This window comes from Mustela erminea, chromosome 9 (genome assembly GCF_009829155.1).
Source record: "Mustela erminea isolate mMusErm1 chromosome 9, mMusErm1.Pri, whole genome shotgun sequence".
In the NCBI taxonomy this organism is placed as follows: Eukaryota; Metazoa; Chordata; class Mammalia; order Carnivora; family Mustelidae; genus Mustela; species Mustela erminea.
The window spans coordinates 46,885,794-46,913,112 of NC_045622.1; the positions used below are offsets into that span (position 1 = coordinate 46,885,794).

The 27,319-nt window shown below is 41.6% G+C and overlaps 1 protein-coding gene across 14 annotated transcripts in view; it reads left to right on the plus strand.

The window, feature by feature from the left end:
* DLG2 (discs large MAGUK scaffold protein 2) overlaps window positions 1-27,319 on the plus strand; it is a 2,075,147-nt gene that overhangs the window by 1,902,610 nt on the left and 145,218 nt on the right. For all 14 annotated transcript variants that reach the window (XM_032356653.1, XM_032356654.1, XM_032356656.1 and 11 more), the window contains one exon: window positions 23,572-23,686. In XM_032356653.1, the coding sequence (XP_032212544.1) occupies window positions 23,572-23,686 (115 nt within the window). The remainder of the gene's footprint in view (window positions 1-23,571; window positions 23,687-27,319) is intronic.

Sequence of the window (27,319 nt, forward strand, 5' to 3'; positions counted from 1 at the left end):
CCTTCCAGTGTGTTTTGGAAACAGGATTACACGTCTCCCTATTAGCTGCTCTTTATTTAGAACCAAACACCATTATAAATTAGACTTCCCAGGGCATTCTCCTTCTGGTTAGTAATTTAATATAATAAATTGAATACACTGGGTGCTTTTTTCTTCCTTCTCTCCCTCCTCCCCCCTTCTTTTTCCTCCTCCTCCTCTGCTCTTTCTTCTCTAATTCCTTCTTCTTTTTCTTCATTATCACTACAGTTATCAGGTGGTGATCACAGAGCAGTTCTACAAAAGGGTTACCCCAAACACTGTGTTGTCCTAAATTAGTTTAGAAGTCCGTGCTAAACCGTGAGTACCTAAAAGACAAGAATTTGGTCACAAACTAATTTTCAATTTAATATGAAAAAAACAGGCATTTTTGGGGTCCACTTTTTGCAACGCCTTCTTTTTAAGATTATTTGAGAGAGAGAAAGAACAGGGGGAGGGGCAGAAGACAAGCAGACTCCCTGCTGAGCAAGAGGCCCAAGGTGGGACTCTATCTCATAACCCTGAGGTCAGGACAGGAGCTGAAATCAAAAGTCGGATGTTTAACTGTCTGAGCTCAGGCTCCCCTGTTTAACTCTTTTATATGAATTGTCTTATTTATCCTCAGCATAGCCTGGTAATTATGGGTGGTGGTATTTCCAGCTCTGAGAGGTTAAATAATTTGCTTCTGGTCACCCTGACCATAAGTGTGTCCATCTGGTATTCCTTTTGAGATTTTGCTGGCTCTCTGTTCTGATTTAATTCAATTGATACTTACTGAACACCTATCACATGCTAGGTATTGGGGTAAGAGTTGAGTACACAGAGTTAAATAAGGCATAATGCCTTCTTCCATGGAGTTTAGCACTAGCAGGGAGAGCAGATAAAACAAATTCGCAAACAAGCATAACAGTGTGGTAAACGCAACAGTCGGTCTGTGTGTGGGATACAAAGCCAGATGAGGAAGGACTCATTCCACTGGAGGGGGCAAGTTCAGAGAAGACTTACTATTAAGGGGACATAGTTTCAAATTTTAGAGAAAGAAAGGGTTTGCCATACAGATAAGGATAAAAAATGTATGTAGCCAATAGACCGTTTACTTATTAAAAGAGAAGTATGAAGAAGCTAGCATTCCTGAAGTACTTTAAGCAATAAATACATATTGCAACAAATAATTTCATGCTTTGACACTCTAAGGTACAAATCTGTATTAGTGAGCTCTCCTTTAGTTTTCAGTTCAGTGGGGAAAATACAGTAAATACAAAGTAACCACAACACCGGGAGTCCAGAAGTCTTACGTGCTCTTAGAGAAGTAATACAGGCACTAAATGCTAGAGACATTTTAAGGCCGGAGAGATGGTTTCTGTTGGAGGTGATCAAAGAAGGCTCGAGGGAGATTGTATTGGTCACAAACTAATTTTCAATTTAATATGAAAAAAAACAGGCATTGTCTGGGTCCACTTTGGAAGAAAGTGACCTGGAGAAGAGACGGAATTAGAAGAAAGGCATTCCAGATACATAGTACCTGAGCAAAAGCACTGAGGTGGGAAAGCTCCTCGCAGATTTGAGAAGAGAAAGGGGGCAGCATGCCTCAAGGAGAGGCTCCAACCCTACATGATTTTCATAGATTTGGAGGGATGATTCCTTCTGTGCATTTAGCAGCAACATCCTTTCCCTTCCCAGACCTCTCTAAGTGACCTTCCCCAGCATTCAGAAGAAAAATGCACCTCCTGCCATCTCCTATATCCTCCTGCCATCCTCCCATATCCCTAAGAAGAATTCTTACGCTTAATAGCAAGGAAAGACACGGTCACTGTATTTGAACAATCCTGGATGCATCTGCTCTTCAGTTGGAACATCTAACACCCTGGGGAGCCCGGGATTCCTCACCTGTAAAACAGAGATGATGACATCTATCTCAGAGGGCTTAATAAGAATTAGATGCACGGTGTGCAATAGCATGGCCCCCTTCCTTACATAATTCCTTGATGCTCCAGCGTTGACAGCTTTCTTCCTCACACTGCACCTAAGGCTGAGGAAAAGGTTATGAATGGTCACAGTCTCTTTTGAGAGGATCTTACATTCTGATGTGTTGCTTTTTAGTTCGACGTGTTATAAGAAGGTGGATTGATTATATCAGCAGATCCAAAGAGAAACCAACCAAGTAGGCAGTAAATATGGATAAGTGTTCCTAGTTGGGTTCCTGAGAAGACCAGGTGGAGATCGGCAAATGGGAAATTTATTGGGGAGTGCTTCAGAATGAAAATGCAGAGTTGGGGAGCAGGAATGGGCAGAAGGACAGGTTGGGCACTGACGCAGTTTCATCAGACTTCTGAGGGAATGGCCCTCTAGAGTTGTCCCGAGTGGGGATGAAGGGACTGGCCCATCACACCCCTTCCTTGACCAGTCAGGAAGGATTTGCAGGCTGCCCCCAGGATGAGGAGTGCCTCAGGGGGATGCTGCTTTCTTCATCCATGGACCACTAGAGGAGTTCTAGCTCAGTCCTGATGGGGGATCTGAGAGGCCTGTCGCAGCATCTCCTGTAGTACCTGAGGCAAGGCAGTTTTGTATACTTCCCTGAAGGGTTATTCTATAGTAGGCCAGAGTTCACATATGGATTTTGCTGACAGCCTAGATGTGGTTTTTAAAGCAGACAGAATACTGTTTATATTCAAGATACTGTATTAGTTTATTGTTGCTGTTGTAACAAATTACCACAACTTCAGTGGCTTAAAACAACACACATTTATTCTTTAACAGTTCTGGGGGCCCAGAGTCTGAAACCACTTATATTAGGCGAAAGCCAAGGTGCCATAAGTACTGATTCCCCCTGGAGGGCTTACCGGAAATCCATTTCCTTTTCTAGTTTCCAAAGGCGGCACCCTTTGGCTTGTGACACTTTCCTCACATCACTCCAACTCTTGCTTCCATTGCTTCCTCTCCTGTTTCCTCCTTTGACTTTTATTGCCTGCCTCTTGTGTGGACCCTTGTGATTACAGTTAGGGCTCCCCAGACCATCCAGGGTAATCTCTCTGTCGCAAGACCCTTAACCCAGTCACACCTTCAGTGTCCTTCTTGCCGTAGAAGCTAACACTCACAGGTTCTGCGGATTGGGACATGGATATCTTGGGGGGCCATTTTCAGGCTCCTGGAAGCATTCAAAACTGCTTGTGCTGGTGCTACCTAGTCAGTATGTTTATCAGATGGTCATTAGAATGGCAGTGCTAATGTACTCTTGTCTGGGTCTGTCTCTCTTAACAACATCAAGAACGCTGGGGCCAAATAATGTGTTTCTCAGCAAACCCCTAAGATGTCTGAATGAAGTCTGAAGACTCTGCTCTATTTTGACAAAAGAAAGCCAGCACAAGATCACACTGGAAAACCCTCAAGTCTATGCTAATGGAGACATGGGAATTAAGTAACATCTAGAGAAGTCATGAAGGAAAATAGACACTCTTGAAATACTACCTGAAATGAGGAGAAATACCCACACCCTTCCCCTTCCTCACACACTCCAACTTCCTGTCAGTGTCTCCCATTGACTGAACCCAGCTGGAAGTCATTTTTTCTTTCTTTCTTTCTTTTTTTTCAGATTTTATTTATTTATTTGACAGACAGAGATCATAAGTAGGCACAGACACAGGCAGAGAGAGGGGGAAGCAGGCTCCCGCTGAGCAGAGACCCCGACGTGGGACTCGATGACGGGACCCTGAGATCATGACCTGAGCAGAAGGCAGAGGCTTTAACCCACTGAGCCACCTAGGTGCCCCTAGAAGTCATTTTTTCAAGGAAGCCTAAGAAATGTCGGTATAAAAGAGAGCAGGAGAGATCTAGAAATGGGGTATTGGAGAAAATGATCAGTACACAAACCAAATCTCAGAAAAACCAAGACTGAAATTATTGCTAAATAAGTTTGTGCTGATTTTTCTGGCCTCATCTCTTCACTTTTGTCCAAATAGCCAGATATCCTTTTGCATAAAAACCAGTTCTTATTCCATTCCTGAGTCATGAATGATGGCATTATTCACTATGTATGATTCTAAGACTGCTTTCCTAACCCTGCCTTGGAATTTCTTACCATTCACCTTCTAGCACCAGGAGCGCATAGGAACTGGGAGAAGCTGGGGGCTGGTGGGACATGTTCTATTCACTCATGTTTGACCAGGTAGCAGAACTCAAAGATAGAATGTCCAGCAGGAAAAAATACCTTGCTTCACAGTAGATTTTGATCAAATGCTAACTATCCAAAATACATTTAAAAATTGTTACCATGGTTACTGTGCTTAAAGGCTGATGCTTTCTGTTCCCCACTCAGCCTCCCTCCACCGAGCCTCTGAGTTGTGCCAGGCCTCTAATCTACCCTTTTGCCAGGCTCCTGACAACATCCTAATTGGATTTTAATTTCCTAGTAACCCGCAGTACACTGAGTTCAGTTCATTAGAGCCCTGAACAGAGATGTAGACAAAACGGAGCTTCCCATCTTTGGCCTTGGAAAACATCTCCCTCTCTTACCCCACCCTACACCCCTCCTCCTCCTCCCCCTCTTTTTTCTTTAACTTTTTAAAGTTGTAAATGAAGAAGTTGCCCAGAAATACACAGGGAAGTTCTGTTCATCCTTCACGCCCATTGCCCCGATGTTGATAACTTTCCGATTAGTATAATACCCAAACCAGGAAAGTGCCAGTACTGCAATCCACAGAGAAGACACCTCATTTTATAGGTTGAATAGGATGCCTCAGGGCCGCGTATGGTGGTGCTTGGCAATGTGGAGTAGTAATAATAATTCTGTATATTCACGCGATGCATTTGTACTTTTCAAAGCTCTTTTATCCCTTCCCACTCAGGCAGGTGGTCTATTAGCAAGTTTCTCACTCTGCCAAGGGTTGCCAATACCTCCGTTTTACCTGATAATTCAAAGGCCGAAGAGCTCATTATAAGTAGGTTCCTTTCCATTTTCTCCTGGAAGGACACTGACATCAGGCTAACCCATCAAAGGATGACTCAGCCCCCTTTGTGCTGCACTTTCTATTGACTGAGAGAAATTTCTCCTCTTCAGAAGCAGAAGAGGCATGATCTTTTGCTCCTACACAGCTGTTTCCCTGCTTTGATCTGCCCTCTACCAGCCCTCCACCTAGTCTCTCTGCCCGCCCAATGCTTCCTCATCCTTTGAAATGAGTCCTCAGTGTTCCCTCCTCTCAAAGACCATCCTCTTTGTGTTTCCTCTCAAGCTGGGTTGGGTCCCTCTCTTCCGCACTGATGCAGCTCCTTGTTTATATAACAAGCTTATTCGTGTTGTCTGTTTTCTTGACTGTCTCCCCAAGTAAATAGTGAGTTCTTGGAAGACAGGGATTAGATCACTTAAATGTTTATTTCTATCCCCAGCACACTTGTTAATTAATTAATTAATTAATTAGAGAAAGAAGAGGTAGGAGGAGCAGAAGGAGAGGGAGAGAATCCCAGGCAAGCTCCATGCCCAGTGCAGAGCCCATTGTGGGGCTCCATCTCACGACTGTGAGATCATGACCTGAGCCAAAATCAAGAAATCAGTCGCTTAACCAACTGAATCACCCCGATGCACCCCCCACCCCTACCTCACAGCACACTTTTTAAATGAATGGGTAGATGGATTCGTGGAATAATTCTGTGTCAACCTGGAAATAACAGAAGGGCTTTAATAGTGACTGAATGAAAGATTAAAAAGGAGATGAATCCTAGCATATCTTCTCTGGTGATATCCTGTACTTTCTGCAGATATTACAAAGTTTGGAAATATAGAACATGTAATGATGACAGGGTCCAAATGATTTTAACAAGATAGACCAATGGCAAGAAAGCACCGAGATTAAATTTCATAGAGTTGAATATAAATTCTCAGTTTCCTGATTAAATGTGGCAGCATTTATCTCTGTTCCCTTCCAAAGCTCCACCAAAGTAACAATTAAGGAAATCAAACAGGTATAAATCTATGAGATCACAAAATAACTGAGTCTTGATAACACACGTAGGCAGTATGAACAAAATTTGGGAAGTTGGAAGGATGCGCCAGGATGGGAAAAATGACTTAGCAGAGGGGTGAAAAATCGTAAACCTCAAGTATGTACAGGGGTGCGAAATACTAGAAAATCTATTTATATTGGTCTCGTCACCTGGTTCCTGGCACAGAGTTCCTAAAACTCTTGTAATTTCCTGGGTGATAGGTGTGGTATCTTTTGTTCTAAGGAGGTGACTCTGGGCAGACTCCTGGATAAAAGCTAGTCACCAGAAAAGTCAAGCCATGATGAGAAGCTTAGAATTCTCAGCCCTGTCCCCGGTTCTCTTGAGAAAGGAGAAGGGCTAAAAATGGAGTTAATGATCATTCATTCCTACATAATGAAGCCTCCATAAAAAATCCCCAAGAGATGCGCTTTTGAGCACCTGTGCCTCAGTGAACGCATGGCAGTGCTGGCACAGTGACTGGTCAGGACCAGCCATGGAAGCTCTGCAGCCCTTCCCCCATACTCATCTTCCACACTGCTCCCTGCTTCCACCGGGATGTTCTGTAGCCTTTATCATATCCTCTTATAATTACCTGGTAAAGGTAAGTAAAATGTTTCTCTGAGGTCTGTGAGCCACTCTAGCAAATTAGTGGAACTGAGGTGGGGGTCATTAGAACTTCTCATCTTGAGCTGGTTGCTCAGAGGCTCAGGTGAGAACCTGGACTTACAAGGGGCATCAGAAGTGGGGGCGGGCAGTGCAGTCTTGGGGCACAGAGCTCAGTCTGTGCAATCTGATGCTACCTCTAGGTGGACAGTGTAAGAACTGGGTTGAGTTCTCAGATACCCTGCTCGTGTCTAAGAATTGCTAGCTGGTGTTAGGAAAAACCTCCACACACTAAGTGATCACAAGGGGTGTGAACCTAGTTCTCTGTGTGAGAGTGGTAGTCGTGTAAGTAGTAAAGGAGCCTCCCAGGAAAGAAACACACAGTAGGGAGGAACGGGGTTCTTCACTACACAGGTGGGAGACTAGATTTTTGTTTAGTTTTTATAAGGAACGTGAAGCCTGCGAGAGGTACAGAACCTGCAAGGATTTGGGTATTAAAAGGCTGGGGTAGGGCTCAGTGGGTTAAGCCACTGCCTTTGGCTCAGGTCATGATCTCAGGGTCCTGGGATCGAGTCCCGTATCGGGCTCTCTGCTCAGCAGGGAGCCTGCTTCCCTCTCTCTCTCTCTCTCTGCCTGCCTCTCCATCTGCTTGTGATATCTCTCTGTCAAATAAATCAATAAAATCTGTAAAAAAAAAAAAAAAAAAGCTGGGGTATTTGAAGGCAGGGATGTAGAGAAGGACTGAAAATACAAATGGTGTTTACAAGTCTTACAAGGGACTTACTGGAGACGCAGATCCCCTCTTCTGCCTGCTACCCGTGCCCACCGCAGCAAAGGGATTTTCTTCTTCAGAGAGTGAGCCAGAAAAATCTTTGGATTTGAGGCATTGGACATGGAACAGGGTGAAGGGATGTTTCCAAAAGGAAAGATGACCAGGGAAAATGAATGCTTGCTGTCTTGGTTTCCTCCCTTCCCCACGGTCTCCTTTCCCACCTCCTCCCCCCTCCCATTCCTTCCCTTCCTTTATTTCTATCCATATCCAAAGAGTTATATATGAGGAGAGGTTCTGTTTCAAATAGTTTTAGGAGATAAAACTGAGAGAGACAGACAGATCAAGAGGAGTTAGATAACATTTCAAAATGGTAAAGAAACTAATAGGGGTAGGCAAAGACTATGAAACTCCTGTTCAATACTGGCTTCTGTGTGGAAGGCGTTCTTTTCACTCCCTCTTGCGTCCTGATGAATCCAGAACGGGCCAATTGGAAACCTGCTGGTCGATTGCAGTTTTCGGTTGGGCAAAGTGCGCTTCAGTGAGTTTTTGTGGATCTGTGACTTCATTCTAAAATAGGGTGAATGTAACTAGATTGTATTAAAAAGGGCAGTTTCTAGGGTTGCTCCGTAGAAACCAGCTCTGTTCGAGTTTAAATAAGGATGAAAATCGTTGGAGTGCGTCGTTTCTAGCTCTTGACTTGGAAGCACAAATACCAAAGCAAGTCCCACAGATATTTTCCATGCCTAGACTAAAGGAGATGGAGAAGAAATTTGGCAGCAAATAATAATTGAAAGAACTTATGTGGCTGTGCTAAAACAACCCCCAGAGTTAGGCTTCAGTCATCCTACATCTTCCAAATTTTTAGCCTTTCGTTGTGCAAGCTGCAAATAATTGACACCAGGCTCTGAGTCAGCTTTCTGATCCTCACCCTCATGGTTCAGATTAGAGTCTAATTATAAGAGCTACTCCTACATCTCCAGAGGCAGCATGCCTGGGATTTCTTCCTAAATTATTAATCAGGAGGAAAGATAAGTTTGCTTGACTCCGTTCCTCAAGGATCAATTTTCCCGTAGCAAATTTTTATTTATTTGTGCATAAAAGTAAATTTTAATGGTTACTTACTTTTATTATTCCCTAATTTTTCCATGGCTCTCAAGGATGGAATGATCAGGCTAGTGTGTGTTCCACACAAGCCTATCTGAACATTGATGCAGTGCAGTCTTCCCCCAGAACCATTCTGCGGGCCCCAGAAAGTATCTGGTTTATAGATGGTACTGATTATTAAAGATGTATCTCCCCATACTCCCAGTCACTGGAATTAAGGGAGTCTGGCATGAGAATACTAGGCTATAATAATGTCCCCTCAAATTCAGAGTGTCCCAGGATGGACTCCATCATTTTCTTTGTTCCCTTCAACGGCACCTTCTTTCTGTTCTCAGCACGTTGCTCAAGAAGGAAACCTGAGGGAACCCTGGTTATTTCCACTCTCATTCTCATGTGCCACAGTGAATTAATCAGCAAAGCCTCTTCTGTACACCTCCCAAGCGGTTACCCCCTCTTCTCCATTCCCACCGTCCTTACCATCTCTTACCTGGACCATTGGAGGAGACCCCAGATGACCTCCAGGTTTCTAATCTCTCAGCTGTCACTGTTTAGTATCTTCATGAGAATCCTGCCAGCTGAGTGACAAATGTAATATATCCCTTAAAAGTCCCTCGGTGGTTCCAAATCATCTTTGTTTGGGGTTCTAATTTCTTAGCATGTGATAACTGCAGAGGACAGTATAGGTTACACTTTGTCCTTACTTAAATGGCCATTCCAATTTCACATACGCCCAGCAAGTTATTCAGTTTCTCTTGGATCTTTTGCCAAAAATCAGGGGAACAATTTTATATTAAAAAAAATAGTGAAATAAGCAAAAAGAACTTTTTCCCTGAGCCATGAAAATAGCTAAAGTGAGCATGAAATTGTTAACGATAAATTTTGCTGAAGAAATTTTATTCAGCTCCTGTTTGTATTTGGGGATGGGTAATTTCCCATTATGTGCTTTTTTTGGTTGCTTTCCATAAAATACTTGCAATATTAGGATGATAAACAGGAACATATATAGCATCTCAAGTCAAAGGTCATCTTAGGATCGGAGAAGAATCTAGCTAGGTGGTTTTAGGATTCAGAAACAGATAATTATGATGAGAAAGAACTGAAGCATAAATAACCATCCTAATCCGTACCTCTGGTGGTTCTTCCTTTTACTTCAGTTGGAAGATGAAGAATATTTTAGTGGGAGAGCCATGGAGGAGTAGAACATATGGATCAAAGTCTCAACATTTGCAAAATGGCTGGATCCCTTATTCGTCAGGATAAGGAGGAACAGTCATATCAGCAGCTCCATTCACTCAGCTATCAAATGTTTCTCAAGCATCTACTTTTCCTCCCAAACAAGCAAGCAGTTATAGACAGTTAAAGTAGTTTATTAATGTGGCATGTTGCAAAGGAGGAATACCAGTTGCATTTGATGGTAGGATCTGTTGTAGCTCAGGGAACTGTCTGGGGAAGTGATGTTGAGGATAAGATGGGAAAGCTGAGAAACCAGATGAGGACCGATGGCCAAAGTGTTCGCACAGATGATGTTTTACAACTGGGAGAGAATGAGACAGAAAATCCTCAAAGCTAGTATCCGAGGGAACCGAAAGAAAGGGGGGGATTAACAAAGAGATGAGCTGGGGAGTAAGGCAGGGGCCTCATGCCTTTATTAACAATTATAGATAGTATTCAAACTAGAGGCTAGAGATAGTTCTGGAATTGTCCTCACTGTGGAAATCTGCATATACGTTAGCTAGGAGTAACGGAAAGTCCTGGAGTGTGGGTCCTACTTTTTAATCATTTTATCATCGGTGTCCAACACAGAGCCTTACCATGGTTGATGCTCAAGGAATGTTTGCTGGGTGAACAGATGCATTCGAGCAGCATAACACTTTGATGGCTCTTACCCAAATTGAATCTCAAAATGATGCTAAGTCTAGGTGTCCTACCCTGTTTTACCATGAGAAAACCAGGACTCAAGAGTGATGCACCCGGGCGAAGGGGCCAGGAGGAGCCCTGTCCTCTCGTAGAACTGACAAAGTAGTGTAAGCTTTTTAATTTTACCAAATTAGGATGTTTAATCTTTTTAATATCCAATTAAAATATTTCTATTACAAACATTTTCAAACACATACAAAAATAGAATGCTTGTATACTTACCCCTCAGATTCAGTAATCGTCAAGAGTTTGCTGATTTATTTCCTGTGTCACTTAAAGTATTTTCTTTGTTTATATGTTTTAAAATAAATTCCAACAGTATCTTTTCCATCCCTTCAATATGCAAACATGATAAAGAGAAAAGAGAACATTTTCTTATATTACCACAACACTCTTACGATACCCAGCAGAATAAAAAATAGTTCTTTTTATGATCCAATATGTAGTCTGTAATGTCTTTTTCCTAATCAGGGTACAAACAAGCACTATACATTACATTTGGTTGTTATGCCTCTTAAGTATAAAAAGAACATTTAACCACAAAAAAAGTAAGAAAGACATGGTTTTAAGGACACAGACACCCCCCTGTCTATTCTGTGAGTTTAGGTGTATGAAGCTGTGTTTTTCCCTATTGCGGTGTGGCCCTGGTCTCTGCAGCTGCTGCTAGGAATCCTGGGATTGTTGCAGATTCAAGGCTATCAGAATCAGGGCTGAATGCTCTCTCTCCCCAGCATCTTCCGCCTCCCCACAACCCTGGTATGTGCCCACTCTCTCGTTGTGGGAGCCATGTTGCCTGAGCCATGGTTTCCAGTCGACTTCGAGTCTTAAACACAGAATCCCACTAATATATATTGAGCAGCTTTCATTTGGGCAGCATGTTGGGGCAGACCACACAAAGCCTTTTCATTTTGATCTTACCAACCTACCTTATGGAATTCACTGTAGATAGGAATCTTTAGTTACAGCAGAAATCAGTAGTTAAATGGTTGCTTAGGGTGAGCAAGCTGGTCTGAGCCAACCAGTCCGGAGCAATAGAGAGGCTGGCACTGGATGAGGCCAGCACTATAGGCTTTGGATTCAAGTCCCAGCTCTGCTGTGTGACCTTGGGCAAATTGCCTAGCCTCTCTGAGCCACTAGAGGAAGTGTTCTTCCCATTGTGCTTCTGTTTTTCTCGGAATAGTGGGTTATCTTCCAAGATAATATGTGTACATATTTTTCAAACACTATTAAAGGATAAATCTGCTAGGAATGTTGTGGAAGCAAGAAAGATATTTGTACCACTTAAGTCACACCCAAGGGGACTGCCAACCTGCCTACCTCTAGAGCCAGACTGCTTTATCTCCTTTCTCTCCCCTGGGCTATAATTAGGCAAAAATAATCACCCTTCTCTTTGGGCAAGATCTAACCAATCATTATTGCAGAAGAACACAGGAAGCTTGAACATTATTATTTTAGCTTCTAGTTCCATGATTTTAATACAAAAGAAGGAACAAGACAGATCCAGCAAAGATGTAATATTTGTATTTGCCAAGGAAGGCTTTCTTATCTAGTTGAATGTAGTCTCAAGTACTACGCCTTAAATTAGAAGGCAGAGTGCCTTGATCCTTCTTCTGATGCATCATTAGTTACGAATCACACCAATTAAAGAACAGCCTATGCTTCCCAGCTCTGAACCTTTCCCCCAGCCTACCAGCAAAATCTTGAGAGAATCAGCGTTGGCAGCTAGGCTGTAATGATACCAGCAGTTTCCATTTTCCCGTCAGAGTTTCACGTTTACTCTCTCATGCATGATGCCCTTTGTAGCTTTGTTTCCATAGCCAAGATAGAAATCAAATTCCATACCATTTGAAACAAATTTCAGTTACTGAGGAAATATCATCCAGGTAGATTGGGGTTTTAAAAAAAGACTATATTTTATGAATTTTTTTTCTTTAAGATTTATTGATTTATTTTAGAGAGAGTGTAAGAGAGCAGGGGGAGGAATAGAGAGAGAACAAGATTCCCAAGCCGAGTCTGTGCTGAGTGCAAAGCCCAATGCCGAGCTCAATCTCATGACCCTGACATCATGACCTAAGCAAAAACCAAGAGTTAGATCCCCAACTGACTGAGCCACCCAGTATGAATTATGGTTTTTTTTTTAAGATTTTTATTTATTTATTTTACAAAGAGACATCACAAGTAGGCAGAGAGGCAGGCAGAGAGAGAGAGAGGAGGAAGCAGGCTCCCCACTGAACAGAGAACCCGATGTGGGGCTCGATCCCAGGATCCTGAGATCATGACCTGAGCCAAAGGCAGCGGCTTTAACCCACTGAGCCACCCAGGTGCCCCATGAATTGTTTTTATTATCACTTTGTCTTTATCCTGTACCATTTGGTTTATCAAACATTTTTATATTTGATTCTTCATTTGATGCTCGCAACAAACTTGTGATGTAAATAGGGTATTACTATCATCCCCATTTCATAAACAAGAAATATAAGGCTTGAGGAGGTTTTAATGCTTTTTCTTTTCCATTTATTAAGCATTCTAGTCCATTACCACTTACAAATGCCATTGCATTTAATCTTCCAACAGTCTGTTGAGGTAGATGATTTTGTTTTTGCTATACAGATGAGAAAAACAAATCTTCTCTAGGTTGAATAACTTGCACAAAAGTCCACATTGTGAGTCAGTAGTGAACTTAAGATGCAATGTTGAATTCTATTAGGTTTTTTAAAAGATCACATTACATCAGGCTACTCCTAATTGCTTAAAGACAAAGCCTTTGCCAAGCTCAAAAAGTTTCTTTGCTTACTCTGTTATGTAATAATCCTGATAATTTAGAAAAAAAAAAACTGCCTTTATGAATCTATAAAACAAAACTTGCATGAAGCCAAATTGAAATTTGATGTATCTAATTTTCAGAGTTGTATGCATATTGTGTGAAATAGCTGGTTAGGGATTCAGACTGTGGTTTGATCATAAAACTTACTTCTTTTTTCACATTAAAGAATTCGTAAGCATTTGGCTGAAACCTCTTTAAAGGGTCTCTAGCCAAGCTGCACAGAAAATTGTTCAAGTCAGAACAAATGACCTCAGTTCTACTGAGAGAGACAGTATACTTTAATTCAGTGTGTTATTAAAAATTATTCTAGGGAACCTGGGTGGCTCAGTGGGTTAAGCCTCTGCCTTTGGCTCAGGTCATGATCTCAAGGTCCTGGAATCGAGTCCTGCATCCGGCTTTCTGCTTAGCAGGGAGTCTGCTTCCTCCTCTCTCTCTCTCTCTCTCTCTCTCTGCCTGCTTCTCTGCCTATTTGTGATTTCTTTCTCTGTGTGTCAAATAAATAAATAAAATCTTAAAAAAATTATTCTAAAAAGTTTGCTCTACTTCACAGTAGATTTGGCAAACTAACGGATCACTTTTCTTTCCCTGAATTCTGCAGTTAACCCACCCAACTCAGCAGACTTTTATGTTAGCATTTATATACTGATAGCTGTCTGTCGTACTCTGTTTTAAGTGTTAGGGATACTGGGGCACCTGCGTGGCTCAGTCATTAAGCATCTGCTTTCAGCTTAGGTCTTGATCCTGGCGTCCTGGGATCAAGCCCTGCATGGGTCTCCCTGCTCAGCAGGAAGCCTGCTTCTACCTCTCCCACTGCCCCTGCTTGTGTTCCCTCTCTCACTGTCTCTCTTTCTGTCGAATAAGTAAATAAAATCTTTAAAAAACAAACAAAAAATAAGTTTTAGGATACAGAAAACAATTGTGACAGTGTCTTGCCGTTATGGTGTCCACTGCTGAGTTCTTAGTGCTCAGTACTGAAGATGTACAAGAAATTGGTATATACATCCTTTTCTTTTGTGAAGTACAGAAAAGATAGCAGACTTACCCTATTGTCTAGGATTCCCAGTTAAAGTTTGATTCTAGAGAATACAGTTTTTAATATGTTTCTCTCTTTCTGTCACTCTCCATCTCTTTGTCACGGACACACACACACACACACACACACATACACACACACAGTAGCATGGTAGCTTGGTCAGAAGTAAGCCAAACAACATCTCTAATAAATCTTTACCAGTGGAAAATTCCATGTTACCACTTTAACATAGAGGTGGCAACCTGGGAGATGAGCTAAGTCAGAGTTTGAAGTGAACATCTAGTAAATTCCATTGGCCAGAGGTCAGCTCTCTTGAAGGCAGGTGGGCATTCCCATGGCTGTGTGAGAGGGAAACCAGTCTTCTGAAGTTTTGTTTTGTTTCTAAAGACCCTTCCCAGCATGACAGCTTGAAAAGCCGCCAGAGTGAGAAGGCTCTAAGGTATTTCTAAAGCCTGATATGAAATGGCAGGACCTTTTCTGTGTCTTTCTGGCTCCGAAATCCCAGGGCAACTAAGAAAACAAGAGGTGGTGAAATGGGAACAATTGATTTTTTTTTTTCTGAGCTCCAAGTAAATACGGTGACTCTTGTATCATCATATGCAAGAACTTTGACAGACTATTGCTTCTTGGACTTGAGATTTAACCTCTGATCTATGCCTCACCCTCTTATAAATATGTGATTTTGCTAAGAGCCTAGTGGACAGAGTGCAGTAACATATTCGGGATTTTCTTGATTTCACACTTTACTTATCAGATTGCAGTGATTATGAGGCCAAAATCTTCCCCCTCTACACACATGCATTTCAACTTGTAAGTTCAGAATGAGTCTGGTATCCACCCTCTCCAAAAAAGATGCTCTCATTGTTATTAATTGATGGTGCTTTTAAATATCAATACTGCTTAAAACGATGGAAATGAGGTACACTGTGTTAGGACAATGTTTTATAGGGGCAGAGATGATTTCCCCACCTAACAGGAAACCATTCTCTCTGAGAGGGTAAGGGATTTTCCCAACATCCCTCAGAGCCAAGACTCAAGTCCAGCAACTCATTCCAGGGAATGACTTTGAGACCCTTCTTGATCTTCTCCCTTCGCCAGGAACCCCACAGTTTTTCACAAAGATTTACCCTTCCTCAGTTTCTCCGTTATAACATGCATCTGACTATATTGGCTTCTTCCCACCATAGAGATATCCCATTACCTTCTAGAAAGCACTTAATCCTACTCACAAAGAGCAGATATTTAAATGGCAGATGCTCTTTTTTTTATATTCACAACAGCAAAGTAGAAAATTAAAGGCAGCAAAGCATCAGCCTTTGAGCCCATTGAGGCAAAGGTCTTTCTAGTGATTTTGGTGTCCCTAGCAATAGCATTGCACCTGGCATGTAAGAAACCCTGAAGAAATGTTTGCTGAATAAATGAAAGAAGGATGTTACCCCCCGCAAAGAAATGGAAACTTTTATAATTGCTCACAGTATCTCGTCCCTGGAGCAGTGATCAGATGTCATGCTAAAAATAGATGTGAACTGTTCCTCCTGCATCCTTCCCGCGCACTCCTCCTGGACCCTGGCAGCAAGGAGTGTCATGTCCAGGTAGATAATACTGTGGTAATACTGTGATCCCAATAGACTGCACACCATTGATATTTGCCCCAGCTTGGGCACTATTGGAAAGTGCCCAGCACTTAAACTTCCTTAGCTTATGAAGTACTCAGAGCTCCTAGTTCAGATTTGTCTATGTAAAACATCACTTCTCAGGCGAGCAGCAGGTGGCCTCTTCCAACTACTTTCCCCGTAGGGAGGACATGGTAACTCAGCAGGAAAGCAGCCTGTGTCGCTAGGATGTGCAGAACCCCTTAGAGCTCGATGATTTCACCAGTTGTTGGTAGTGCTGCCGCAGTGTCCATAATGAGCAAATGGGAATAAGATGCTACTCTTCTTACTGGTGCCACCAAGGACTGCATATGCATTTATTCTGAAGGAAGCCACCAGGAAAATAACAGCAGCGACTATTGTACATTTGCCAAATGCTTCATGTCAGATCTCAGTGTGATTCTCAAAACCACTTTGTGGGAGGAACCTCACAATTTTGCAGATGAACGAACAGAGGTTCAGGAAACTTCCCAGGGCCCCATTGGTAGCTAAGGACAGGCTTAAGATTCAGAGCTGGCTTCCTAACCTAGAGTTCCTAACCCCCCTTCCTCTGCTCACACAACTGAGGGTCAGCAGCATGAGGTTGCAACTGGAAAGAGGTGCCCTCCCCACCAGTTCACTTGGAGAAGAGCACGCCCATAGCTTCATGCTGTTGTCTAATGCACGAAGCTCATCGTTTCCTTCTCGGAGACACAAGGCTGGCCATCTGAGCCTTAAAAATGTGAGTAGCTTTAATCAGTTTGGATTAATCCTACTGCCTTAAATAGCTCCTGCCCCCTCAGTGAGGCAGTGCCTCCTTTTCTGTGTGAATGAGAAGGTGGGGTTGCATTCTGTGTCTCCTCATTCACCCTTGACAAATTTCAGAGGAAACCAGTGCATAGCAGAGACGCTTCTCGTGTGTCTTGTGTGGTGTTCACACCTTTGCCTTTCTCCATTAAAGTGTCCATCAGTAGCTCACACTCTTGAGAAACCAGCAGGCAGCGTGAGCCTATACCAAGGGAGGCTCTGGAATGGACACAGCTTTCCATTTTATTTAGTACAGAAAGGGGTTATGACTTTTGCAAGCAGTGAATAAGAGTGGGTGTTGAGTTACACATGATAATTAACAGGAGGAATTACCAGTCATTACCAAGAGTCAACCCTTGACGTCCATATGCTCTCTTGTAATCTTCCCAACACATCTTGATGTAGACACAATTATTATTCATGTTCTGCTTATGAGGAAATTGAGCCCAGAAAGGTTAATAATTTTCGTAATGATACACAGCTTGTAAGTGGCAGAGCCAGGATTCTGACCCCGTCTATATAAGTCATATTTTGTACCCTGTCTACTGTTAGCAGCCATCATGTCCAACCAAGTGAAAGCAAGTGACACAATCCCAGTATGAGAGTGTTGCCAGTGAACAACTGGATTTAAATGCCCAAGGAGACATTTTTCATACATCCTGGAGCCATAGAACCAGCTGGAAGTAATGTTTCTTAAAACTCCTCTAAAACATTTGCCTAGAAATCAGTTCTCAGTGGGTTGCTTCTTGTTAGACAAGATAACCCCAAAAAACATAACACAGATAACTCTTGCAATTCTGAAAGCATTTACCAGGCACCTATTTCATGCAAAATAAGACAGAATAAGGTGTTGCTGCTTTAACGCAGCTCCCTACTTCAGCATTATTTACGATTGATTTCCTTGTCAGTGTCCCATTCTGGAAGCAAACTCCTTCAGGTTCTTATTCAGCACTATATGCCAGGCACCTAGCACAGTCCTGAGTCTAGAGCACAAGGAACCACAGGCCCTGAGGTTTGTGGATCAGAGATGGGGGGAGGCTTCCGCACCTCTAAGGAGTTCGCACTGCAACAGAGAAGCCCAGCATTCACAGAATCAGCACAACAGATGGGAGGCAGGAGAGCAAGATGTCAAGAGAGATAAGGAGAGAGTTGAGGACGCCTTAGGTTCTAAAGGAGAAGTAAAGTGTTAAACCAGATGGGAAGATAAAAAGGAAATAAACTGGCCTCACAGAGATCCAAGGTCAACCCAGTGACTTGGGTGAGGTTAACCTCCACGCACTTTTTTCCCCTCATCTCTAAAACTCCCTCAGAGCTTTGTTAGGAGAAAGAACATAGTATTTCAATGACACAGCACAGATACTAGCCCTCAGGTGCTCAGAAAACGTGAATTCTCCTTTAGATGGTATAAAGATTGGAGTACTTTCAAATCTCAGATGAATGTTCTCCCCAGGGTTAGGAACTAGACTGAAAAATGTATGAAAAGCGAAGGCAGAGATACGACTAAAATCTTCAGGAAAGGGGCAGGGATTGGTTAAGGTTAGATAGACGTGGCAGTGTTAGATTTGGTTTTGTTGAAAAGTGTGATTTTCAGTACTATTATAAAACATAAAGAAGACTTATATCTCACAGTTTCTGTATCTGCTTGCTTATTTATTTCCAGAGCATTTCTAACCGTAAACGTGTTCATCCTTGAGAAGACGGAGACAGTGCTCTTCTTCTCCCTCTGTTTCTGTCTCTCTCGTCCATACACATACCATTTATATTTGTAAATACGGGTTTTGTTGCTTTTGCTCTGATGAAATTACTTGTACTTAAGTTTTATTTTCTAAAAAGGAGCGAAGAAGGGCACCGGGCTGGCTCGGTCAGTGGAGCATACAAGTCTTGAAATCGGGTTCATGAGTTCAAGCCCCATGTTGCCCAGGGAGCCTACTTTAAAAAGTAATAATAAAATAAAAAATAAAGGGGTGCCTGGGTGGCTCAGTCGGTTACGCTTCTGACTCATGGTTTTGGCTCAGGCTATGTGAGTTATGGGATCGAGCCACATGTAGGGCTCTGCACTCATCAGCTTTGAGATTTTCTCTCTCTGCCCCTCTCCCAGCTTGTGCATTCTTTTCTCTAAAAATGGATAAATAAACTTTAAAAAAGAAAGAAAGAAAAGCATGAAGAGATGGGTAAGCACTTTTAAACATAGGATTTGTGGGACGCCTGGGTGGCTCAGTTGGTTGAGCAGCTGCCTTCAGCTCAGGTCATGATCCCAGCGTCATGGGATCGAGTCCCACATCGGGCTCCTTGCCCCGCAGGGAACCTGCTTCTCCCTCTGACTCTGCCTGCCACTCTCTCTGCCTGTGCTCACTCTTGCTTGCTCTCTCTCTGACAAATAAATAAATAAAATCTTTTAAAAAAAAATTAAACATAGGATTTGTGGTGTCAAAGTGGAAAAATTGAGGGCACGAAGTATTCCAGTTAAGACAAATGCAATACAGCACAGCACTTCCCCGTCCACAGTAGGGAGTGTAAACACTGTAGAAGATGGTGTAAAACAAACATTTCAAAATCAAGGCAGAAAACATCTGGGGGATCTAATGAGCCATACAATAAGGAGAACACAGTTTGCTATTAAAGCAAGTAGCCTGTTGTGACATACCGAGTGTGACAGCCAGAAGAGCCTTACAGAGAGCTGATGAGCTACAGGTTAAGTATCAGAGAAGAGTTTCCAATGTGTGACATGCCTGTGTCGGGGAGAGTACAGAGATCACCTGAAGAAGGATAAAAATATCAGTGGGATTTGGGAGCAGCCATGATTAGACAGGAATAAAACCTTAAAGTTAGATAGACGATTTAACCTTGAAAGAAGTCCCACAGGAGAAGTGTGTTGTCTTTCTTCATTAAAAGAAACCTTAACATTGAACATGGGCAATTTCAGAGGCACCTGGGTGGCTCAGTCGGTTAAGGGGCTGCCTTCGGCTCAGGTCATGATCCCAGAGTCCTGGGATCAAGCCCCACATCAGGCTCCCTGCTCTGTGGGGAGCCTGCTTCTCTCTCTCCCCCTTGCCTGCCTACCGCTCCCCCTGCTTGTGCTCTCTCACTCTCCCTCTCTGTGTCAAATAAAAAAAGAAGGAAGGAAAATGGGCAATTTCAGCGCCTGTAGGCATTTATAACTGAACTCGTTTAATGATTCTGCTCATTTCCTCATTCATGATTCATTCAGAAAATGTTTGTTGAAACCCTATTATTTAAATGCCTCCTGCACACCAGACACTGTTAGGGACAGGGAACCCTAAAGAGAGTGAGTTGTGGTTTCTGTTCTCAGAGAACTCAGTCTAATGGGGAAGATGGGCAGCTGCACAAATCACTGCAATTTGGTGTGATAAGTACAAAAAGGTAGCAAAGTGGTCAAGCGGGGTCAGGGATTGGCACTGAATTGCGATGCTTGAGTAGGGGAGAGGAGGTGTGATGTTAGGTTTTTATCACAGTAGCGCCGTCCTCAAAGTTGTAAGGGAGGCAGTCCTGGGAACCGATGGAGGATTGACTTACTAGTTCTTGGGAAATGCCTGGTATTTAGGAAGGGGCAGTGTGAAGCATGATCCAAAGACACTAAGAGATCCTGCTTTGTCTCCCAGACCAGATTATCTTCTCCGAGAAGTGCTATCGGGGTCTGCATGATGTCTGTGCAAAGCTCTAACCGGTACCTGCACTAGCTAACCTGCCCATACATGCGCTCACGTAGCCTGAGATCCTGTTTGGAACAGCAAAGAGCTGGATGGGTCTATCTTCCGCCATACTTCTCTGCAACTGTTGAATTAATTGTGGTCTTAACCATGTGATGCCATTAAGGGTGTTAAGAAATATATCTACGTATTTGGGAGAAGGCAGGAAAAGATCCAAATTACACAGTTATAAAGGAAGATAAAGGCATTAGCATAATACATATTGATCTCATATGTATGTGGGTATGTGTGTGTATGTATGTGAAATGAGTTGATAAATGTCTGTGCAAGTACAGCGGGGATCTCTAGAGAAAGGTGTAGCAACAGACGGCAGTGAGAGGGAAGGAAGAAGAGCTAACCTCTCAGTTTTTATCCTCTGTTTTTCCATGTAGTCCAAATATTGACAACATTCATGAACTTAATTTTGTGACTTAAGGAAGAAATAATTGCCCATGAAGCACTAAACACAGTGTCTGCCATGTGATGCCAATTAATAATTAATTGGCTCTTAGGATGGCAAGAAAACATGACCTGCCCTAAAAAATTTAAACCTGCATACAGTGTCCTATTGGTTGTTATAAATGATTGCTTTCCTCTGTCAAAAGGGATTTAAATAAATTTCCTAAATTATGATCAATAGATTTTAGATTAAATATATGTTCTGCTTATTTAATCATTTAGGATTTAATTATTTAGAGCTAAGTTTTGCCCCAAAGATACAGATGTAGTGAAAAGAAGGGACACATGCACCCCAAAGTTCAGAGCAGCAATGCCCACAATAGCCAAACTGTGGAAGAAGCCAAGATGCCCTTCAGTAGACAAATGGATAAAGAAGATGTGGTTCATGTACACAATGGAATATTACTGAGCCATCAGATAGGATGAATACCCACCATTTGTACCAACATGGATGAAATTGGAGGGGATGATGCTGAGTGAAATACGTCAAGCAGAGAAAGACAATTGTCATATGGTTTCACTTATATGTGGAACATAAGGAATAGCATGGAGGACATTAGGAGAAGGAAGGGAAAAATGAAGGCGGGGGGGTGTGCGGAGGAATCAGAGAGGGAGAGGGAGACAAACTGTGAAAGACTGTGGCCTCTGGGAAACAAACTGAGGGTTTCAGAGGTGGAAGGGGTTTTGGGGGATGGGATAGCTGGGTGATGGATATTAAGGAGGGCACATGTTGAAATGAACTCTGGGTGTTATACACAAACAGTGAATCATGGAACACTACATCAAAAACTAATGAAGTACTGTATGGTAGCTAATGTTCCCTTAAAAAAAAAAAAAAAAAAGGCTGTATTGAAGAGGGAGGCTTCCAAATCCAGATTACATAAGACTTTGCTTAGGCACCAGAAATTTCCAACCAATTTTGATGGTTTTATCTTTAGAGTACTAAACTTTAAAAATATTTAGCATTCAGAGGCACCTGGGTGGCTCAGTGGGTTAAGCCTCTGCCTTCAGCTCAGGTCATGATCTCAGGGTCCTGGGATTGAGCCCCACATCAGGCTCTCTGCTCAGCGGCAAGCCTGCTTCCCCCTCTCTCTCTGCCTGCCTCTCTGCCTGCTTGTGATCTCTGTCTGTCAAATAAATAAATAAAATCTTTAAAAAAAATTTAGCATTCATAGGTTATTATCCAGTTATCTTCTTATCACTGAAAACCAAAGTTAAATCTTCTTTATGATATCCTACCCCATAATAATCAATAGATCATCAGTAAATTGAATTTAAATTTAATTTTGTGGAACTTTTTTAAGAATTTGAAACACTATAAGGGGATCATCTTTTATTTTGTCCATTTAGTCATTCTTATTTTTATGAAAAATCATGAATAAATTAAATTGAAAATCAAATTGTTTTTTGAAATGTACTGAGGAAATACTTTATGATGAGTTTCTCTCTATAAAAGAACAATTTATAATTTGAATTAGCATTTAAAAAATTCTCGTGCTCGCTTCGGCAGCACATATACTAAAAAATTCTCTATGGTGAGTTTCTTTGCAATTAAAAGAACCATTTAAAATTTGAACTAACATTTTCACATTTATCTTGTGAGTGAATTGGCCTTCTCACCCACTAGATTCTGCTAAAGCAAGACACTGTATGCCAAGGAGATAGAACAAATTGTAATCAATAATATCAAAACTTCAAAAGCTTTTCCTTTTTACATGCTGATTGTGCTAATATCTTAAAACCTGTTTGTGCTGTCTTCATTTTTATTGGATTGACATATGGAAAAAATATTTTTCCTATGAAAAAAATAGTATGATATATACCTACATTTTCTTATTATTTTTAGACCCATGTATTTCCAAAATATATTTACCCCCATTTCCAATGCCATTCTCTAGAAGCTCATTTAAATGTGTAATGCATATTAGAGTTGATGAAGTTTGATATGGACTTTTTGTATTAAAGTTATAAGGCAAAATTGAAGTATGATCCCAAATGATCAGCCTCTAGCAACCCTCTAATTGCTAATTCCTTGGATATTTGTTTTGTTCATGGATCTTGGTGTTTTGTGGATATTTTGTTTTGTTGGTTTTTTTGCCCTCTTTTCTAAATTAAAGTTTAATTTTGAGGTAATCATATATTCATATACAGTTGTAATAAATATTATAGGAAGATCCATGTAACGTTTACTCATAGTTCTCCCCAATGGTAACATTTTGTAAAACTAAAGCACATTCTCATAGCCAGGATATTGACATTGATGTAATCCATCAATCTAATTCTAGTTTTCTGAGTTTTCCTTGTACTGATCTGTGTGAGTGTATGTGAGTGTAGTCAAGTGTAGATCATTTTTTCACACGTTTGGTATCCATTACCAACAGTCAAGACAGCACATTTTCATCACCACAAGAATGCCTTGTGCTGCCTGTTTATAACCTCACATACCTCCTCCCCCATGGACTCTTCACATGTTGGGGACTTGATGGCAATATATTTTCTAGTTACATTTGGAGAAGTAACTGATTTGTCCTTTTCGTTTTGTCAATGTCTGCAAATAAATAATATTAAGCAACTGATCCCTCTGTGTTGATCATTCTGGGTTGTGCATCTCCCTGATACATGGCAAAGGAACCAGCAACCGAGGCAGGTAGCTGCCTTGGCTATGCACCATTTCTCCTTTTCTGAAGGCACGGGACCAAATCTACCATCTTTGTTTCCTTTTCCAGATTACGCTCGATTTGAGGCCAAAATCCATGACCTGCGCGAGCAGATGATGAACCACAGCATGAGCTCCGGGTCCGGGTCCCTGCGAACCAATCAGAAACGCTCCCTGTATGTCAGGTAGGCAACGGAGCATTTCTTACTGTGATCTGCACTTTGTGAGCAATCCAGCTTGGGGAGATAAAAGCAACACCTTGTAGCTATGGAACATGTGTTTTTATTAGTAGTTCATCACCATAAGACGTCAAGTTTAACCACTTTGAAGATGATTTTGAAATGTTATTACATTACTTTTAACAAGTTGCTCTTTGAGAATGTTATGGTCCGGGGTCAAGTTCTCAGCACTGGTTGCAGTAAAAATAATGAAAAGAGATATTTTCATTCCTGATCATCTTAAATTCAGTATATGGACCAAAACCTTAAACATTTTCTTACTGTCAATATATGAAGAAAATATTCTTGTCTCACCTCTTGACCTGCTTGATATATATTGCATGAACTCGGTGTATTGATTGAAAATCAAAAGCACACTGCTAGAGACTTACATGCTTCTTCCCAGCAAGTGGAAAGACTTTCTTCCGTGGTATCTTATGATCAGTTGTTTCTTAGACTATGAAAGATACCTGTTCCTTGCCTGACAAAATTCATCAATTCAGCTGGGGGGAAAAAAAGTGACTGATTGGACTTGAAAAGCATTGCAGTCTTTCATCCCTATAGCTAACTATTGAGTAAGATTAATCATCGCTGAACTATAACGTGCACCTCTTCTTAATGCGAGCTTCCTATATTCCTTCCAAAATATACTTCATCAGTGCTGACTGTACTTTTTAAAGTAATATAAGTACTAACAACCAAAGGAGGGAAGTGATATCTAATACACTGTCAAGGTGAATCTATGGGCCAGACGAGGAACCATAGCCACCCTCACTGCATTCTCCTCTCCTCACTTGGCCCCAGAATCTGGTCTGACTTCCACCTAAGGTCATATCCTCCTCACAAGAAATTTACTGTCTTTTTCTCGCATGAAGGGTATGTTATGGATACTAAATTATGGACTTGAATCGATGTGCCCTGTTGATTCCACTTTGGCTAGGAAGTTATCTTCTATGTGTATCAGGTAGGCACAGCAGGGCCAAGAAGGGAGCAGGATTCCAGATGGTGGCATGTTCTTGAGGGCCTTGAGTTGCTGGACCCCTAGAACAAGCATAGAGTCCCTCCTTATTCCAGGAGGTTCTAATACTTCAAAAGCCCAAGATTTAAGATAAAAACAGGATAAAACAAAGCGAAACTACTTTTGACTATTAATGTTCCAAATTTGACTGACTGAATTTCACAAGGTTATTTGGATATACTGCAGTGTAATCCACAACAGGAACTATTAAGAACCACCCTGGAACGTGTCTTGTAGTGAAGTCACAGACGTGATGGAAAGTAGCTATTTCTTTTCTCCTCACTGGCTTTATGTTGCTGGTCTTTGTGATGCGAAATATTTTAAATCTTGAGATGTTTTAGTCTTGGATAGCAAATTGGGAAAAGCCAATTCGGTTAATAGGATAGAGAAAAATCAGTTAATGCAAATGAAATGGGTATAAAGAATAACACTGGAAGGAAAAATTACTGTACTGTTATCTTATTAAAAAAATAGAATGAATAAAAATATTAATGTACTAGAAAAATTTTGCTGAAAATATACTGGTAATAGTTTAGTCTTTTGAATTAAGTTATGGACGGTTAGGAAAATTAAATTGGGTGATACAGTGATGGAATGTAAAGCTAGTGGACTTATTTTAAAGAGTAGTATTAATCAGACCCAAACCTTTATTCTCTAAAATGATAAATAAAAGTATGACATACAAAAGAGATCAAGACTTAAGGTAATAAAAAAGCTTATCTTGTATCACATTCTAATAGTTGTAAATGGAATTGAAAGGAGGACCTCTTTTAAATGAAACTTAAAATAAAAAAAAAAAAAAATAGCTGACACTTCCTGGGAAATTCTCCAGATGATCTCACCACTATACAAATAATATGGTATTTGTTTTCCAAATGTATAATTATTAATACTTTAGTTAGTACCTAGAGGGCTGACCTTAGCATCTAAAGGACTCTTAGAGGCATAACATTGGAAGAGGTAGGGGACATGCATAGAGTAAAATCAGAGGAAAGAACTTTCAAGACCTCCCCCACCTCGGCCTTGTTCATATGATGTGCCTACCCCAATAACAGCAATGAAAAGGCAATCAAATAGAATGAACTAGCAAGGCCTAAGGGGAATTCTTACTAAAAATGATCCAGCAACTTTGTACCTTTGTCCCCCACTCTTTATTTTTTACAGAGGGGGGTGGGTTACACCAAATTTAGCTATAGGATTTTCATAGTGATGCTTGCTTTATCTAGAGCACTGGAATAGGGCTGGTGCCAGTTGGTTGTACTTATTTTAGAAAGTCAACTAAGTTCCTCTCTCAAAATAAATGAGTAGCAGGATTTCTCTGATTATATAAATATCAGATGATAAGCATGTTTCTTTAATCTCAGAATGACATCCTGGAATATTATTCTGCTTAGCTTTATGGAAGTCTAGGGCTGGATGGAATCTTAGCCAACCCAGGTCCACGGCTTAATTGACAGGACAGGAAACTGAGGCCCCAGGAGGGGAGAGATCTGCCACAGCTCTTTGGTGGCAGAGTCAGATCTTGTCCCTGCCTTCGCACTCCGCCTCCCGCGGGCTCAGCTTCTGGGGTATCAGCTGTTGAATGCACTTGAGCCGTGATTCCCAGTCTGCTTCTGGCAGCACAGCCCCCACCTCATAGATGAAGAAATAGGTTAGCCAAGAGGAGAAACTCCAACATAAACCCCTTGGAGGGTTACACAGGATAAACTGCGCTGCAGGACATATGGGATTTCTTTAGTTTTATTGGTATTTTTCCATGAAGCCAAAACCTAAACCAGAAAGCTAACAGTCTCTCTTTGTTCTGTGATAAACAGTTTAGCTGGCTTGTAGAATATTTGTGCCACAAAACCACCCCTTCCCCTAGGAGTTGCCTCCTCTTCCCTACACACACACACACACACACACCCTCCCCCCCACCCCCCACCCCCACCCCGGCTGTGTCTGAGAGGCTGCGTCTTCTCAGGATGCTGCAGGAGCTGGCCTCATTCCCTCACCAGAAGTAGTCCTCCCAGGTGATAGCAATTTGTTTGCCTTGAAGTGTCGAAAGGAGGGAGGGGGAATCCGCACATCCGAGCCAGGCAGGGTTTCAGACTTGAGCCAACCATCTCTATTTTCTAATCTCTTTGTAATTATTTTCCTTCTTTGAATCATTTGTGTCAGGTGCCCAAAGTGCTTTGGTGGTGCTATGCAAATGGAGTTTATTGCTGCTTACGCTAACACTGTACCTGTTCTGTGTGAATGATTTGGATATATTTGATTTACTAGGCTCTTTGTATTGTGTATTTCCTGCATTGTGAAACATAGAGCTGTAGAACCTTAAAAGTAAATAAAATGTAAAAAAATTTGAATAAAATATTTTTTCAAAATGCTCCACAAGTACATTTATGAATTCTTCAGACGTAGATGCACTTGGGCTCCCGAGCCACCGCAATACAGATTTTTTTGCACGTGTTTCAAGGCTATGTGGGCAGATGGAGCTCTCCCTGCCTCTAAGATACGGGCTCTTACCTACCAGCTGGTGAATGCATCCTTATGACAGAGAACAAAGCTTTTCCTGCTACTAATAGGAATGGACCTTTACA